This window comes from Protomyctophum bolini (genome assembly GCF_963924005.1).
Source record: "Protomyctophum bolini genome assembly, chromosome: 13".
Taxonomy (NCBI): Eukaryota; Metazoa; Chordata; class Actinopteri; order Myctophiformes; family Myctophidae; genus Protomyctophum; species Protomyctophum bolini.
Genome location: NC_137874.1, coordinates 27,822,528 through 27,838,160, shown reverse-complemented (window position 1 = coordinate 27,838,160; position 15,633 = coordinate 27,822,528). Strand labels below are relative to the sequence as shown.

Below are 15,633 nucleotides of genomic sequence, written 5' to 3'. Positions count from 1 at the left end.
TGACGTGTAGAGGTACACATCGATAAAAGCCAATAAAAATGAAGCTCACATGTTTAATTCCCCATGTCTGCGTCTCCATGCAACACAGCTGCTTCTGATTACAGATTTCTCCGTTTTTATTTCCATTCAAGATAACATTCAGACAGTGTATTACTCGGTTTCAACTTAATCATCACGCTAAAATATGTTTCTGAAAACATTATAGCGTAGAAATAAGCCACATAACAGTAAACTGGTTGTGCTGGGCGACCGTCTGATTTATAAACAAACAACACCACGCTGTTGCGCATAGCATTAGCCACCGTCCCTAGCTACCGTCCCATCGCCTGAAGGGATGCGACACTCTGATTGGTTCAGAAACTTCAGACCGGTGTTTCATGTGGAAACACCATTTTCATGTTGTTCACCATTTCCGTTTCACTGCGCCTTTAAGCAATCAAACACAGTCACAGAGTGACCAGACAGATTTACAAATAAAATATATTTAATATAAATGTTTATTTAGAGTAGACTTATTCAATTTACCTATTGAACCAGGCAATCATCACCACAAACTGAATGTTCATAAAAGTATGTTTCAGACCTGACCGGCGGCTTGAGCAGACGTCCAACTACGCCGACACGCCATGCTTACGACGTTGATACGCCGCCGACCTCTCTTGACGGCGTATCAACGTCCGCTCACGCCGTCGGACTGTTTGTGATTTCAGACAGTTGAAAGTGAACTGAAAATGAACTACGCTGACACGCCGTGCATACGATGTTGATACGCCGTCAAGAGAGGTCGGCGTATCAACGTCGTATGCACGGCGGTGTCTGCGTTGTTCACTTTCAACTGTCTGAAATCGCAAAAACAACTGGACAGGTGTTTGCGTAGTTTCAAGTTCAAACCCTTTAGCTATTTTGTTTTTCATGGCTTATTTTATTTTTGTGTCCTGCACACAAAGTGCCCAACCCTCATTAGTTATAAGACACCATTTTACATTTCATTACATTCATAATAATTGAATTCAAGTGAGCTGACATGAATGTTGTGTGGCCATCTGCTAATTGTGCAGAGAGAATATTAACATCTTTGTGCAATTTATACTCTGCTCATGCACTTTACTAGAATAGTACTTTAATAGAAGTACTACAGTATATAAGTACTGCAGAATGTGGGACTTGAACACAGAATCTCTGGATTGTGAGCCTGCTCGTGACTAGACCAGTAGACCATCTCTCAGTCACAATTTACAGCAATTAACTGTAAATTGACTGGGATTTGAACATGAAATATAGAGTCTGATCATTAGACTACACCATCATTCAGTCAATCCTCTGCAAATGTCTATTAGTACTGTTGAATTAAGCGTTCTTTGGTATGCTAATCCACTTAAAAGCAGAAAATGACAGAAAATGGAACACAATGTGCTGAAATGAGCAAAAAGAGTCCGTTGTAATAATAATTTTCGCCTAAGACCTTCGCCTTTTTTATGCCGTCTGAGATGGGCTACTTTTTTTCAAATCCTCAAATTATAAACGGCGTGATATAGTATGCCGTCCAATATGGGCTATAGCCCAAAAAATAAAACCTTTTTTTTTTTTGTGAGAAAGGGCACTTTCTGCAAAAGGGCAGGTGCTCAAGCCCCCCTAGCCCCCCCCCCCCCCCCCCCCTGCACGTGCCTGTTTCTAATACACATATGGAAACAAGTCTCCATGACTTTTGTGTTATCCTGTACTTCCGTGTGGCTTACATTCACATTGTTGACTAATAAATAAAGTATTCAATTAATCATTCAAAACATAACATGTTGGCCCGGGCGGCTGGCGTAGCTGTCTGGGCACCTTGGCTGGTAATCCAGTCTGGCAGTGTGCCGCGGGTTCAACTCCCGATCCTGATGGCCTTACCTGCCTGTCACACGTGTCACCCATAGAGTATTAAAAGGATAGAGACTGATCTATCCCCCCCCCCCCTATTCATGTCAGTGGAAGTTGCTCAGTGGCCTTTTGAAGCACCCGGAAGGACCGTCTACTTCCGCCTTGCCCAAATGCGGAAGTGCAACCGAGCGCTCAATGTTAAAGCCCAGCTGCACAGGTTTCCTTGTCATGAATCCACGGGTCCGCCTGCAGTCCTTCCTCTTACCACTTAGCAACGGTCCCAGGCTTACTTATCTGCGAAAAGAAAAGCCTGGTCACAACGTAAGGCAGAGAAGCTATCGTCGTATGTATCCTCCGGAACATCCGTCAGATGTATTTCCCCCGGATACGATATTTTCCCGACCAATCACAACACTTTTAATTTGCGAAGAATGTAAACTGATTTGTAAAGCATCAACGTCATTTCCTTGGGCGATACTTCCGCTAAAATCCCGCAACTTCCGCCCAAACAAATGATAGTCTTTTCAGCGTAGGTCTTGCCAGGGTGCTTACTACTACTAGGCCCAGTGCTTCAACGTTGGAGCGCCTCACTGGCCCCTTGGGGGGTGTCACCCCCCTATCGCTCTCCCCATTTCCTGTCAGCCTACTTTCATCTATCCCTCTTAAAAAAAAAGGGGCACGGTGGCACAGTTGGTAGAGCTGTCGCCTCACAGCTAGAAGGTCCTGGGTTCGATTCCCGCTCGGGGCGCTGTGGGTGCTGGCGGCGTGTTTCCTCCTCCGCGTCATCAGTGCCCATACCCGAAGGCGAAAGGGCCTTTCTGTGTGGAGTTTGCATGTTCTCCCCGTGTCCCCTAGGGTAGGTACCCTCACAAAAACATGCAGTAATCCTGGTCTCTAAACTGCCTCCCCCTGGCCAGCTGGGGTGCCTGATGGAGGGGAAAGGAACTGGTTGGAATAACGTGTTCCTTCCACGCGCTACGTCCAACCAGGGAAACTCCCTTGTCAGGTGTAGAGGAGCAACTTGGACACTCAAGCATGAAGGAAGCATGAGTTAAGTCGTTGCTCTCCCCAGGTTGGCGGAGGGTGTGTAGAGCCCAGGATCACATTAGATGATTGACACAGGGGTGAAAAATGGGTTACAAAATCGTGGGATAAAAAATATATATAAAAAAAAGGGGAAAAAGGCAAAAGCCAGAAACATAACAGGTACTGTTCAGAGCTTTAACCTTCCTGTAATTAGGCTTTACATCAGGAAATATTTCAGGAGCAGTGTTACTCACGCACACCTCACCTGCATGGTATCTGTAATCTTGATTTCAGCCTCACGTTACCTCAACTGTGGAGGGAGGGCGACCGACGCAGCGTTCGGGTCAAATAGATTTCACCCTTGCTGGAGGGTTGTGGCTGTGTATATACACTTATGTGTGTCAGTCACTCGGCTTCATTTGCAGTTGTTCAGAATGAGATATTTGTGACTGATTCATTTGTTATTGTGGGAGTTACTAATATATATATACCAATATATTTAAGCATGATACTAATCAATTTATTTTGAATGGCAAAGAAAGTAGACAAGATTAGCATTTGATTTTCATGTATTTAAAACAAAACCACACCAACAAGTCACTTCAATGTATACATTTTCTTTTCGTCTCACAATTCCCAAACAAGTGGTACTTTCCAATGGGAAATGAGAAAGTACGATGAAAAGATAGCAGGGGCTCACAACTCACTTATTTAGCGACAGACAGGCAAAAATATGACGTTTCGACCTTGCAGTCTTTATCAAGTATCTTTATCATATACTTGATAAAGACTGCAAGGTCGAAACGTCGTATTTTTGCCTGCCTGTCGCTAAATAAAGTTTGGAGCGTCATTAAGTGAGTTGCGAGCCCCTGCTTTCTGTTTCTACAGTTTTGGCTCAGCACCAATGGAGGGTGTGCGTTGCTTCTCTTACCCTGAAATGAGAGTATCACATTTTAACTTTCACATTTATATATATATGTATTTTTTTAATGTTTTCTTGTGGCTTTCACCTTTTTTTATATTTTTTATGGAGGGATAAAAAGTAGGTTGACAGGAAATGGGGAGTGACATGCAGTGAGGGCCGTCGGGATCGGGAGTCGAACCCGCGGCACACTGCCAGACTGGATTACCAGCCAAGGTGCCTGAAACGCTGAGCCACGGCCCAGGCCCACATTTATATCTTACACTTATAAGTGTAAGTGTAAGGGAGTATAACAAGTGGGAGTCTAATCAAAATGTGTTTAGCTGTTGCTCAACTACTGGGGAGACCTTTGTTAACCCACAGAGGAAATGTATTTGCTGTTAGGGGTTAAGTCTTTCAGGGACACTTGGACAAAAAGTTGAGTTAAACCAGTGTCCTTCTGATGACCTATCCACTAAGCTACAGCCCTCTGTTCTGATTGCACGTCTTTTCTAACCAACTGAATGCAAAAAAATAAACTCATACAGTATCAGTGAGGACAGGCAGAAACCTTGTATCTCCATATTTCATCAGTTAAGCGATAAATAATTTATTTTGTAGGCTAATGAGTTTTAACCAAAGAAAAGTATTAACAAGAGCTTGTAACTAAATAATAACTACATTGGATAGATTGGAAGGATTTCATCCGACAGTGAGGATATAAAACCTACCCATGAGGTAATGCACCCCAAACATTACAAAGAGTTGCATATGGAGTGGATGGGGTGCCAGTATCTTAATAGTACTCCAAGATATTGGGATCAGTATACAGTATACAGTAACATAATACAAATAAAGAAAAATACAAAAAAAGGGCAAAGCAGTTTTAGCGCCAAACCTATACGATAAATATAGTATGGTTGGTACTTCCATCAAATTATGCAGTTATTACAAAATCACTTTCTTTCTTTCCCGCCATTTTCACTCATACCAACATAGTTTGAAATGTCAATGTTTTTAGTATAACCTTAATGAAACATTACATTCTGTGCCCTTTTGTTTGCTTGTTGCATAGAATTGAATCAATTTTCAAATCACAGATTATGTGGAAAGTCTTTAAGGACACTGTGGTAGGTGATTTGCAAATAACACACACACAGAATATTCACAAAACCTATGACATCGGTTTCTACCAAAAGACATGCATGACTGTATATTCCTGCCATTGACCTTGACAAATGTCCTGGTATTACAATTGGTCCCCGGGCACTGAACTGTGGCTGTTAACTGCTCCTAAGTAATTAGGATGGGTCAAATGCAGAGGACAAATTTCCTGAAGGGGATAATAAAGTATGTCTTACCATAATACATTATATACAATATTTAGCTTTTGGAATGGCATGTAGTTAGGTATTATTATTAATATATTAGGTATTATAGTAGTACATGGTGCTATAAGATGTTTCTTCTTTTAAATATTGCTTAAATTCCCATAAATCAAAAACAAGTTAATACATCGATTCCTGTGAGGAAATTGTTGTATTGTAAAAATGCAATGTTTCTGCACGAATGACACCAATATAAATTCATATACAACTCTTCCTGTCCACAATTAATAAAGTAACTCTGATTCTGGAGTGTTACAGTAACTGCAGTTTAACTTACATTTAGCCCCGTTGCATTTTGGTTATCAGAATACAGCAGAAAAGCGGAGCCAACGTGCAACGTAGTATGTACATTCTATGCATTATCTGCTGAAGTGCTTCAATGTCTTTTGTAGATTGTCACCTCTACTCTTTCCCATAAGGACAATACAGCAGCTTCTAGTTTGCCATTACCTCTTCAAAACGAGCTCATTAAATTAACACTCATTTACCTGTGAATGGAGTGCTTAATAATACGTAATCCATTTCATGCTTAAAACTTTGTCTGTCTGGTGCTATCTGTACTGCTTGTAGAGCTTGCGCAGTTCATCCCAGAACAGCAAAGACAGAATGGTGTGTGGACCGATACGGAAATAGGAGGCTCCCAAGCCTTTGTAGAGTCCTGTAAAGCCCTCCTTCTTCAGTGTTTTTGAGAAGCAGTCAAGGTATCCTCTATAAAGTTGACCCTAGATGAGAAAATTACATCTTGTGAAAGTTTTGCAGGGTGTAGTGCTGCACAATTAATCATTAATCAATTCCTTTCTAAATTTGAGCAAGAATCGTGCTGCATTAGTTGACTGTCCAATTAATTAATTACTGTGAAAACCTGCAAAAAATGTCAGTCCGTCCGTCGTTCTGTCCGTCACGCCACCATATATGGCCGTCAGTCCCTTGCGCCTCGTGACACGTCACGCCACCATGTATGGCCGTTAGTCTCTCACGCCTCGTGACACGTCACGCCACCATATATGGCCGTCAGTCCGTCACGCCTTGTGACATGCTCCATATATGCCCGTCTCCATATATGAAGATCACGACACTGACCTCATCAAACCCTGGATAGCCATACATGGGGAAGACTAGATCATCACCTAGATCTGCATATATGTAGCCGGCCAGCAATTCTATATCTGACCTCAAACCTTTAGATCTCCATATATGGAGCTGACCTGTTCTGTCATCCACATGTTGATTCTTTCCCACCCGTCTTCAATCCCTCTTCGATGTCTCCCTTTTGACTGATAGAAACAATAAAGCACGCACATGGTGCTGGGCCGAGGTAAATAATAGAAACTAAAATAAGGTCTGCACACTGGACTGAGCTCCGCCTCCAAAGCTTAAATATTTATTCTTTACACCAAAGTGTACATGACGATTCGAGCCTCACCGCTCTTCATCAGACCGTCTGATAAAGACCCTTTCTTTTATTCCCTTTTGACAGATACCCGTCCATTCAAACTCTAGACGGCTCGCCCCAAAGTTATTAGTGCAGCCTTACCCGGCAGTCGGTGAAAACTAGAGTTCTTAACAGGCCCGAAAATTAAGGCCCAGTCCTACCTTGGCCCTCATCAAACCCTGTACACTCAAGACACTGCCCCCGCTGCGACCCTTAGATCTCCATATATGGAGCTGACCTGTTATTGATCTGACCTCATCAAACCCTGTACACCGACTCAAGATGTGCTCTATATGGCCAGACCTCATCAAACCCTGTACACTCAAGACATATGGCCAGCGCTCGCCCAGCAGTCTGCCGTCACCCAGGCGGATGCGTGCAGGCGATTCTCATATGACTTCTCGTCCTCAGGGCGTCTTATTGTTGTCTGTTTAAAGCCACTGTAGTTTGCCACATTTTTAATGTGGTTCAGCAACTACTGTAGACTAAAGACAATGAATATTTTCATGGAAAAAATTAGAATCATATGAGAATCGTGATCTCAATACTTATCTCAATACGTAATAATAATAATTTTAGCAAGAATCGTGCAGCACTAGCAGGGTGTCTCTCACTATCATTTAAGGGAATGAAACAAGAAAACAAATGATTCTTCAGAAAGTGTCTGTGTCCTTAAAACACATTTCGAACACATTTTTGGAGCAGCTATACAGCTTTACTTACAAAGCAATGTGAGGAGCGGTGCATCTCTGCACTTTGACTGACGACATACCGGTAGATAAAATAACCCTTTATTGATCCCCAATTCCCCAGGGATAAATTCAGATGTCAGCACAGAAGTAAGAGTCAATAAATTAAAATAAATAAATAGACTTAGACACGAGACATATTCACTGCGTTTCTTAATGACCAAGTTAAGATATGTACAGGCTTTCAAATATAAGTATGGATGAATAAAATAGGGTATACATTTATCACTTATACAGTATATATGGCTATCAAAAGCATGAATACAAGTTTCAACAGTGAATATGTGGTACATGTTATCTTTTTGGTATGTTCTGTATGGGTGTGTCAAATATATTGTTATGTTATCTGATTTACTGTATACCCTGAAATCTTGAATAAACAAAACTGTGAAAAAACAAAAAGAAACTGAATACGTGAATGAATACAGTATGTACACTACAGTCTATCAAGGAATATATAGGAAGGTGAATATGTAAGTAGGTCTCATCAGTACATCATAATAGAATCAAGTGTCAGCTGAGTATTGGGCTGACAGTAGTCATGTATTGCTTACCTTGCCTAGATGATCCACAGGCTGGTTATAGAGTCGTGTGCTCACCACATCAAAAGGCGTCATAGCCAACACCACAACCACACTGCTGATCATGCCTGCAGTCAATGCCACAAGCCAGCTGCCTCTCGGAAATACCTGGGAAGTTGAGAGTACAGTGACGTAACTGCTATGCTCTGAAAGATTCAAAGAAAGCATATTTGCTAGATTTCAAAAGGTGCAAGTTTTCTTCTCCCGTTTATTGTAAAGCGATGATGACTTAATTGACTTTGATGACCAACATGATTAATAATAATACCTTAGATTTACTGTATGTAGTGCTTTTCTAAGTACTCATTTACCTTTCAATTAAATGTCACATTGTACATAGAATAGTCTTGATTCAGAAGGACTTAATTTAGTATGTTATAAAAAGTATTCAGAAAGAGTTAATTGAACTATTATGGGTCCATTTTTACATTCTGGATTTTACTGTATATGGTCTTCAATAAGTGAACCTGCACATAATGCAAATATTTCATCTTAAATTATTCTAAACTGGCAAAGGCTCTGCCGCATTCTTTGCAGTGAAACCTAAGTCTGTTGTGAGCCAGTTGTTGTAATGCCTATGAAATTTAGTTTTTCCCCTCACCACACCAAGTTGTGTAAGCTGCATGTGCTTACTGAGGGGGTGATGGTAAGAATGGTGTTGAGTTTCCATTCCAAAATTGTGCAAAAGGATAGTGCTCTGTAGTCTGTCCACACTGAGATGAGAAAAGGCTGGGAATAAGGCTAAACCGGTTGGTTTTGTGAGCAGTACACAAAGTCTGACTACAAAGTAGACCAGCCATATTTCTTGAAACTGTATTGTCAAAATAAGCTGAATAATTGGTGGTCAAAAGAGATTATATTACTGCCGGTAGCCTATTTATTTATACATTTATAAATGGCTGTGCATCAAATAGTCATAACAGAACAAGAGATAGAAGGTTCTGTAACGTGTGAGACCAGTGAGACAAACAACTGTACAACCTTTACTGTATGAATAAGAGTAGTAGACAGACTATGAACTACGCAATTCATCACTACCTATTTATAACAAAAGACTGAACTTAACAGGTAAACGCTAATGCAAATGGTTTCATTTCCTGTTTAGCTAGTTTAGTTAACATACATTACAGGGCCAGGCTACAAAATAATTTATTATGCCGTTTATGCTTACCACTCAGTCTGATACAATGCACCCTGGAACAGCTTACATCACACACAAAATGCATTTCTACAAGTTTCAGGTGGAGGCATTATATGATTTAGTGGTCAACCACAGGCCTACAAACTTTAATAATGGCGCTCAGTCACAATGTTAGATTACAATTGGATAATATTAATGTGTCCTGATTCAAAGAACCAAAGAACAAGATTCCTGTACACTGTACAGGATCTCCTCACTGTTCAGAAAAAATACCCTAACAGGAGCCCTCATACAAGGTTTCTTCGACTATGCATGCACCTCATGGTACCTCAAAGCAAAGGCCCTAAAACAATGCTCCAATGCTTTCAGATTCCCTTTTTTGCCATTGTGTAAAACACATAAGAATTTGTCTTGACATTTGCGTGTGTGCATTCCTTATTACTTTTTTCACACAAAAATAACAAACAATACAAATACAACATTGTGCAAGAAGTATAAATATGTGCAACAGCACAGGACAGACAAAACACAGCACCACAGCAGCAGCCCTAGACGGTGCCATCTTGACAGCTTACAGCTGTCAAGATGGCTTAGGGTTGACAACAGAGTACAGCAACTTGCAATGGGCCTGGTCTACAATATTCACTACACCACTAAGATGCCCAAGTACTTGTCAAAATACTTCCTTAATGTCAACAATCACAACACCAGAGGGAGTTCTACAAACCACGTTCAACCCATATCCGGCTCAAACAAGGGGTTAAATTAATTTAGCTCCTATTTAACAAGAAAACATAACACCCTACCTACAGGTGGCAGTGGCTCAGTGGTAGAGTGGCCATCTGGATGAGAAGTTGGGAACGTGAGGTTCCCAGTTCGATCCCGGGCTCCCCCAGAGTTAGTGTTAAAGTGTCCTTGAGCAAGACTCTGAACCCCTACTTGCTCCAGATGAGCAGGTGCCTTGCATGGTTTCATTTGCCATCAGTGTATGAATGTGTGCCTGAATGGGGAAGACCTGGTTACCACACTGCTCCGGGCAGCGCAACCCTCAAATCTCTTCCCAAAATGGAACTCGTGCTTTAATTTGGCATGGCCATATTTACAAATGACACACACAAATAAGCATTTGCTGCACACTACCAAGCATTTACAGCACAATGAAGTGCAAAATTGAAAACACAATCATAGAAATGCAACTATGTGAGAAGTGTCATGTGCAACAACTGAACATTGTGTGTAGTGTTTGGACAACAAAGGTAATGTGTAATCAGAGTGTAAATAAGGAAAGTCAGTCTAATGCAGATAAGGGAGTGTGAAGTAGTGCAAATTGTGTCGAGCGATTAGGTACATGAAGTGAAGGTTGTGCAAATTTGTGCCAAGTTTTGGATTTTTGTGTTAACAATCGTGAAAAACTAATTAGGCCTGTATCGCTTTGCCTAAAACACTGAATCCCGCGGATAAAGTAGGCTATGTACATATAACTACAGGCATTCATTACAGACATTAATATAGCCTAAGCCTACCACATAGGATTGTACATATAGCCTACATTTAACAAACAAGCTTGATCGACATTTGTAAATAGGTCAATACAAAAACGGCTATGCGGATAAAACCAGAAAAACCACTAAGACTTGTTTAAATCAGGTATAAACTAAAGTAAAACAAAAACGTGACAACCGTATGGAAAAAGGGGCAGAAGAACTGGGAGGCGTGAGGGGTGCGCTGCCTGGAGCAGTGTGGTAACCAGGTCTTAGCATGTGAGTGGGTGAATGGAATGCATAATCTATGTAAAGGTGTATGAATTGTGTGTGTGAATAGGTGGAATCAATCAATCAATTCAAATCTAGTATGGGAGGTGTCCTCCTGCACTGGAAGTTAAGCAGTGTAGCCCAATGCATAGTGCATACTCCACTAGGACGGCCGAAAAAATATTGTAGTCCAGACTACACTACAATATTCGGGTGGGTGTAACCCTAGCAAAATTCGGCTGTTAGGTACCTCTGAGATGTTGTGACTATCCAAACCCATTTCGGCTGTTCCGCATCGTTTCCTTAGGTGACCTTCACACCAGAAAGCTTTACTGCGATTAAAACGAATCCTGCTACACATTGTTGGAAATTCACTTTGTAATGCGCATCAAAGAACCGCATTCTACTCCGACCAAAAACGGGGGTTTCGCTTCACTTCCAATCGCACTTGATTACGATTCGGTGCAGGTGTGAATGCAATCCGCAGCAAATAAAGGAAATGAAGCAAACAATGTGGCGGGTGAGGAGCTAAACACAGTTGGAGACGGAGACGGCATATTTTACGCAGCGCAAAGATGTCCCGTTACCGTGGATAGACGTGGTCGAATGAGGAGACTCAGGAGACCGAAGCCCTGATCGAAATATGAGGACGAGTACATTAATGAATTGCTTCAGGAAACACATAATAAAAACACTGCAGTGTAGCCTACAGCATATTCTGTCTGTGCATATTCTGTCTGCATAAACATTTTGTGCTGTCACTGTGTGGGGACTGGGGAGTAGAGACTTTCATTTCGATAAACATTTTGTGCTGCTGTCTGTTCTCAGTGCGCTCAGCGCTGTGGCTCCATGCCAGAGAGAGAGAGAGAGAGGGGTCCAGTCCCCGAAGGCACGACACATGCACGTTGTGAGTATAATTTTAACACCATAGATTTCACTGTGTAGGCTAGTTTATGAATGGAACACATTGATAAAGGGCCCCTCTCCTGCGTTGACAGCAGTGTGAAGGCAAACTGCAGCTAATTAAATATGCAAGAATCCCAACTTCTCCGCCCATTCGCAGTCGAGTCTACCGAAGTATTAGGTGAGAATGTGACCTTATTCATTCAGCCCAGCTTCAAGTTCATTCTATCAGCACTAGTGATAAGCAGCATTAGTTTGGAAGAGACATGAACCAACTTCCAGGAGGTACAACCACCTCTGAAATATCATATACAGCTTGATACTAGATAGGTCTGAAAATCTACCTATTTATGAATGATCTTGATATACCTGCCATCATATCATATTTCAGCATGCCATCTTGGCCTAACTCAATAATGTCAAGTTATTGATATAATGTCAATATGGTTGGAACTGTGTGCCCACTATAGCAGTACTGCCTGATAATCTGGGTCTTGTCTTTGCTTCCCAACTCCTCTCTGGGAGTCATTGTTTTAACTATTTGTATTTTGCCACCCGAAAGTTAGATAAGGTAGCAGCACATGTTTACAGTAACAGGTCATCACAAACTTTGGGTTACCATAAAAGCGCCTGATTAGAACCGTATTCTGAAGGAAGGTGTCGACATCAGATGAAGAACTTTACGTCATAGTGTCTGAGCAAATAGACATGTCTATTTTACATCGATGTACGATAAGAGCGCCCCTCACTTCACAAAGCCTATCGCTATAAAGGGACAACTTCCATATAGGCTACCTCTGTGAAAAATTCCCCACGGTGTGTTGCGGTCACGATATCCAGGCATTAATTTAACCTAATTAATGCCTAATTAACCTAATTAATTAATTAACCTAATCTGTTCCACTTCCAGCAGTGCTCATGGCTGCAGTGCAGCCAGTACACACTTGCTTTAGCGCATAGCGAGTCTCCAGCCATCAACAGCGCGAGCCATGAGCATGAACTGGAGTATGCAGCTACCTTAGCAGAGGAAAGGGAGGGAGTACACTACATACATATAATCTTATGTTCTAACCTCTTACCTCACCAGTGAGTGTGAATGCCCAGCCCGCCACGTTACTATACCACCTCCCAGAGATTGTCCATCTCTGTGTCTCTATTTGGGGTAATATGTCCTGCACTGATGCCAATGTGAATTACCCTCCTGGGGATTAATAAAGTACATTATGATAATGATATGATAATGTATGATAAAGTACATTATCATACAGATTCATCCTAACCTGTAGGTCGATCACAAGTTCCTTCGAGGCAGAGAATGTGGAGAGTTGAGCAGCCGATCCCACGCTGACCCTTGGTATTGCAGCAGTGGAGCCCCTCCACAGTCCCAGAATGCCATGTTGCCTGTGGATGGCCACCAGCGCATGGATCATTCCCTGACATGGACAATAACATTAGTTAACAACACAAGTTACAGTAAAGTAACAAAAATAGTTGCTGCCTGCATTGTCACCAATGTAAGGTGGCATCATTTCGGTACCACGATGTTACCTGGTGTTTATGCTGGTGTCCAACGGCGATGGAGGCGGTTGCCTGACTCTGAAGATGGGTCTTCACCTATCAGTCACAGACAAGCTGTCAGGAAATCAGCTCACCTTGAGATGACACAGGCAGCAGCCTACTATAACGTTCACACCGTAGTAAGTGCTGTGTTTACCTTTACTCAATACAATCCTCAGTGTTCATTTATCCATTTGCACATTTGTAACTTTGACAGTGTATGTAGGCTATACTGAGTGTAGCTACTGCAAATTGAATGGAACGGGTCTATTTGGTATTGGTTCCAACTTCCATCTTAGGCTATAGCTCTGGTTGTAAGCACTGGACCAGGGCTATGGTATCTGTAGGCTAGGCTAAAACTATGTGCACAAACAGGTCAGACATGTTTGTGCACTAATTATATAATACCTATTACCTACTGCTACTAACCAAATATACGGGACTGCCTAACACGGCACCGACAACTCCAGCAACCGCCCCTGCCATCGTTGTTTTGGCAGCGCTGACCCTTCCATCGGTGTGGATGTAACCGGAGGAGTCCAAGATCGCGTACGAGCCCAGCCTCACTCCATTCATTAAGAACTGGTACACGAGTCCAGGCACCAGCCCCTTCTGTAAGCCGGCCAGTCCCTCTACTCTGCCGATCGTATAGAACGCATTGAAAACGTTCCTATAGTAAACCTGGTATGTGCCCCGGCCCTTGAGTTCTCCCTGCAGTTGCATGCGCGTTTTCACGACCTCCAATGGGTTCGTGAACAGACACGCAGCGCACGCGGCCGTCCCGCTGAGAAAGAAATCCATCGCAGCAGCAGATCAAGGTCAACTTCTCTCTGTGCGGTCAGCCGGTCACATCAGAGGACCAGCACATCGGGCAACAGCAGCTCCGTGACAGTCCATATTCCTTCCTTTTTTTTATCGATTCTTCTTGGTACAACAACAACCACGGCGGCTACCATAGTACCACGCACGACCACGCTCACGCTCCACCTCTCATTGAGCATCTCCTCGTCCGCTCGTGTTTAACCAATGAAAACGCTGCCTGAGCCCTGCCCATGCACTGTCATCAGTATGAGCCCGCCGGCGGACTAACGGTCGTGCCCCCTGTCACTGTGTGTGCTTTCTGCTGGGGGCTATGGGCTCTGCTGGCCTGCAGGCACTGAGGCAGTGAAAGAAAGACTTGTAGTCTTGTAGACCGCCCGCCCCTGGGACTCCTCCATACTTGGCGTGATTTCCGAACAGGCCCGGGGAACCAGGCGCACCGCTCGTCCCCGAGCACCCTTTCAAAAAACTTCTGGTCTCTACTCAGTCTTATGTGAACACCTCAGACGGTTTTTAACTTATTTGATTAAGTAATTATAGATTTGATATTCATTTTAGCTGCCCCACCCCCTTTATAACTTAAAAATTGTAACCATGAAAGATTAATCGAAAACATCCAACCTTTTTTCTGGTGAGCTGATAGTGTCCTTCTAATATGTGATGCTTTTTCATATACTGCTCTTATTTATTTTGAATAACAGTAAATGAAAAACCATGGCCCCTCACGTATTGTAAGGACAATATCAGTCACCAGAAAAAAGGTCAGGTATTCACTGAATTAACTTGTTTTTTTGTGCAATGTAATGTTATTGTGGTATTTGTTGTTGTTCTGTTAAAATAAATTGGGTGGTTCTATATGCATGGTATTGCAATCGAACGGCTGTGAAATGTCAGAGCCTCAATAAAAAATACATTGAAAAGTAGTAGCCATGTAGTGATGTTGCACAGTTTACAAATCACCGTGTCTGGAGACAGACCCTTATGGTAATGTAGTCTTCTGCGCGCGCGTGTGTGTGTGTGTGTGTGTGTGTGTGTGTGTGCGTGCATGTGTGCGTGCGTTCGCTAGCCAATGAATTTACGAATGTCCCACTGCAGAACTAACAGAACCACATCTTCGTTCTTCTTTTCCTTTTGGCTGTTCAGGTAGCAAAACACCTGAATCCATTCTCTGTTCAGGTAGCGAATCACCTGAATCCATTCTCTTTGGATCAAATATTAATCCCAGCAAGGCAGATGGCTTAGTGGGTGATAAATTGACAAAAGATCATACGAAAAGATGAAATTACCTACCTAGGTTCCATCCTGGAGGCAAATCTTTCCGGTGATAAAATGGCCACCCAACGTAATAAAAAATGTCAATCAAAGAACAAGATTCCTTGAAGACCCGAACAGGAGCCCTAGTACAAGGTTTCTTCGACTATATATGCACCTCTTGGTACCACAGCACCTCAAAGGCCCTTAAAACAAGGCTCCAGACATCCCAAAACAAACTGGTCAGGTATACTACGTGGCCTTACTCCCCGAC

General features: G+C 42.4%; 1 protein-coding gene across 1 annotated transcript; it reads right to left on the bottom strand.

The window, feature by feature from the left end:
* Positions 1-3,560: 3,560 nt before the first annotated feature.
* On the bottom strand, positions 3,561-14,271 carry slc25a35 (solute carrier family 25 member 35). The gene is made up of 5 exons (XM_080780106.1): positions 13,719-14,271; positions 13,281-13,346; positions 13,013-13,165; positions 7,911-8,045; positions 3,561-5,897 (listed from the first exon to the last, which is right to left on the bottom strand). The coding sequence occupies exons 1-5, from the start codon at positions 14,088-14,090 to the stop codon at positions 5,727-5,729; spliced, it is 897 nt and encodes a 298-aa protein (XP_080636232.1). The 5' UTR covers positions 14,091-14,271; the 3' UTR covers positions 3,561-5,726.
* Between the last annotated feature and the right edge of the window lie 1,362 nt (positions 14,272-15,633).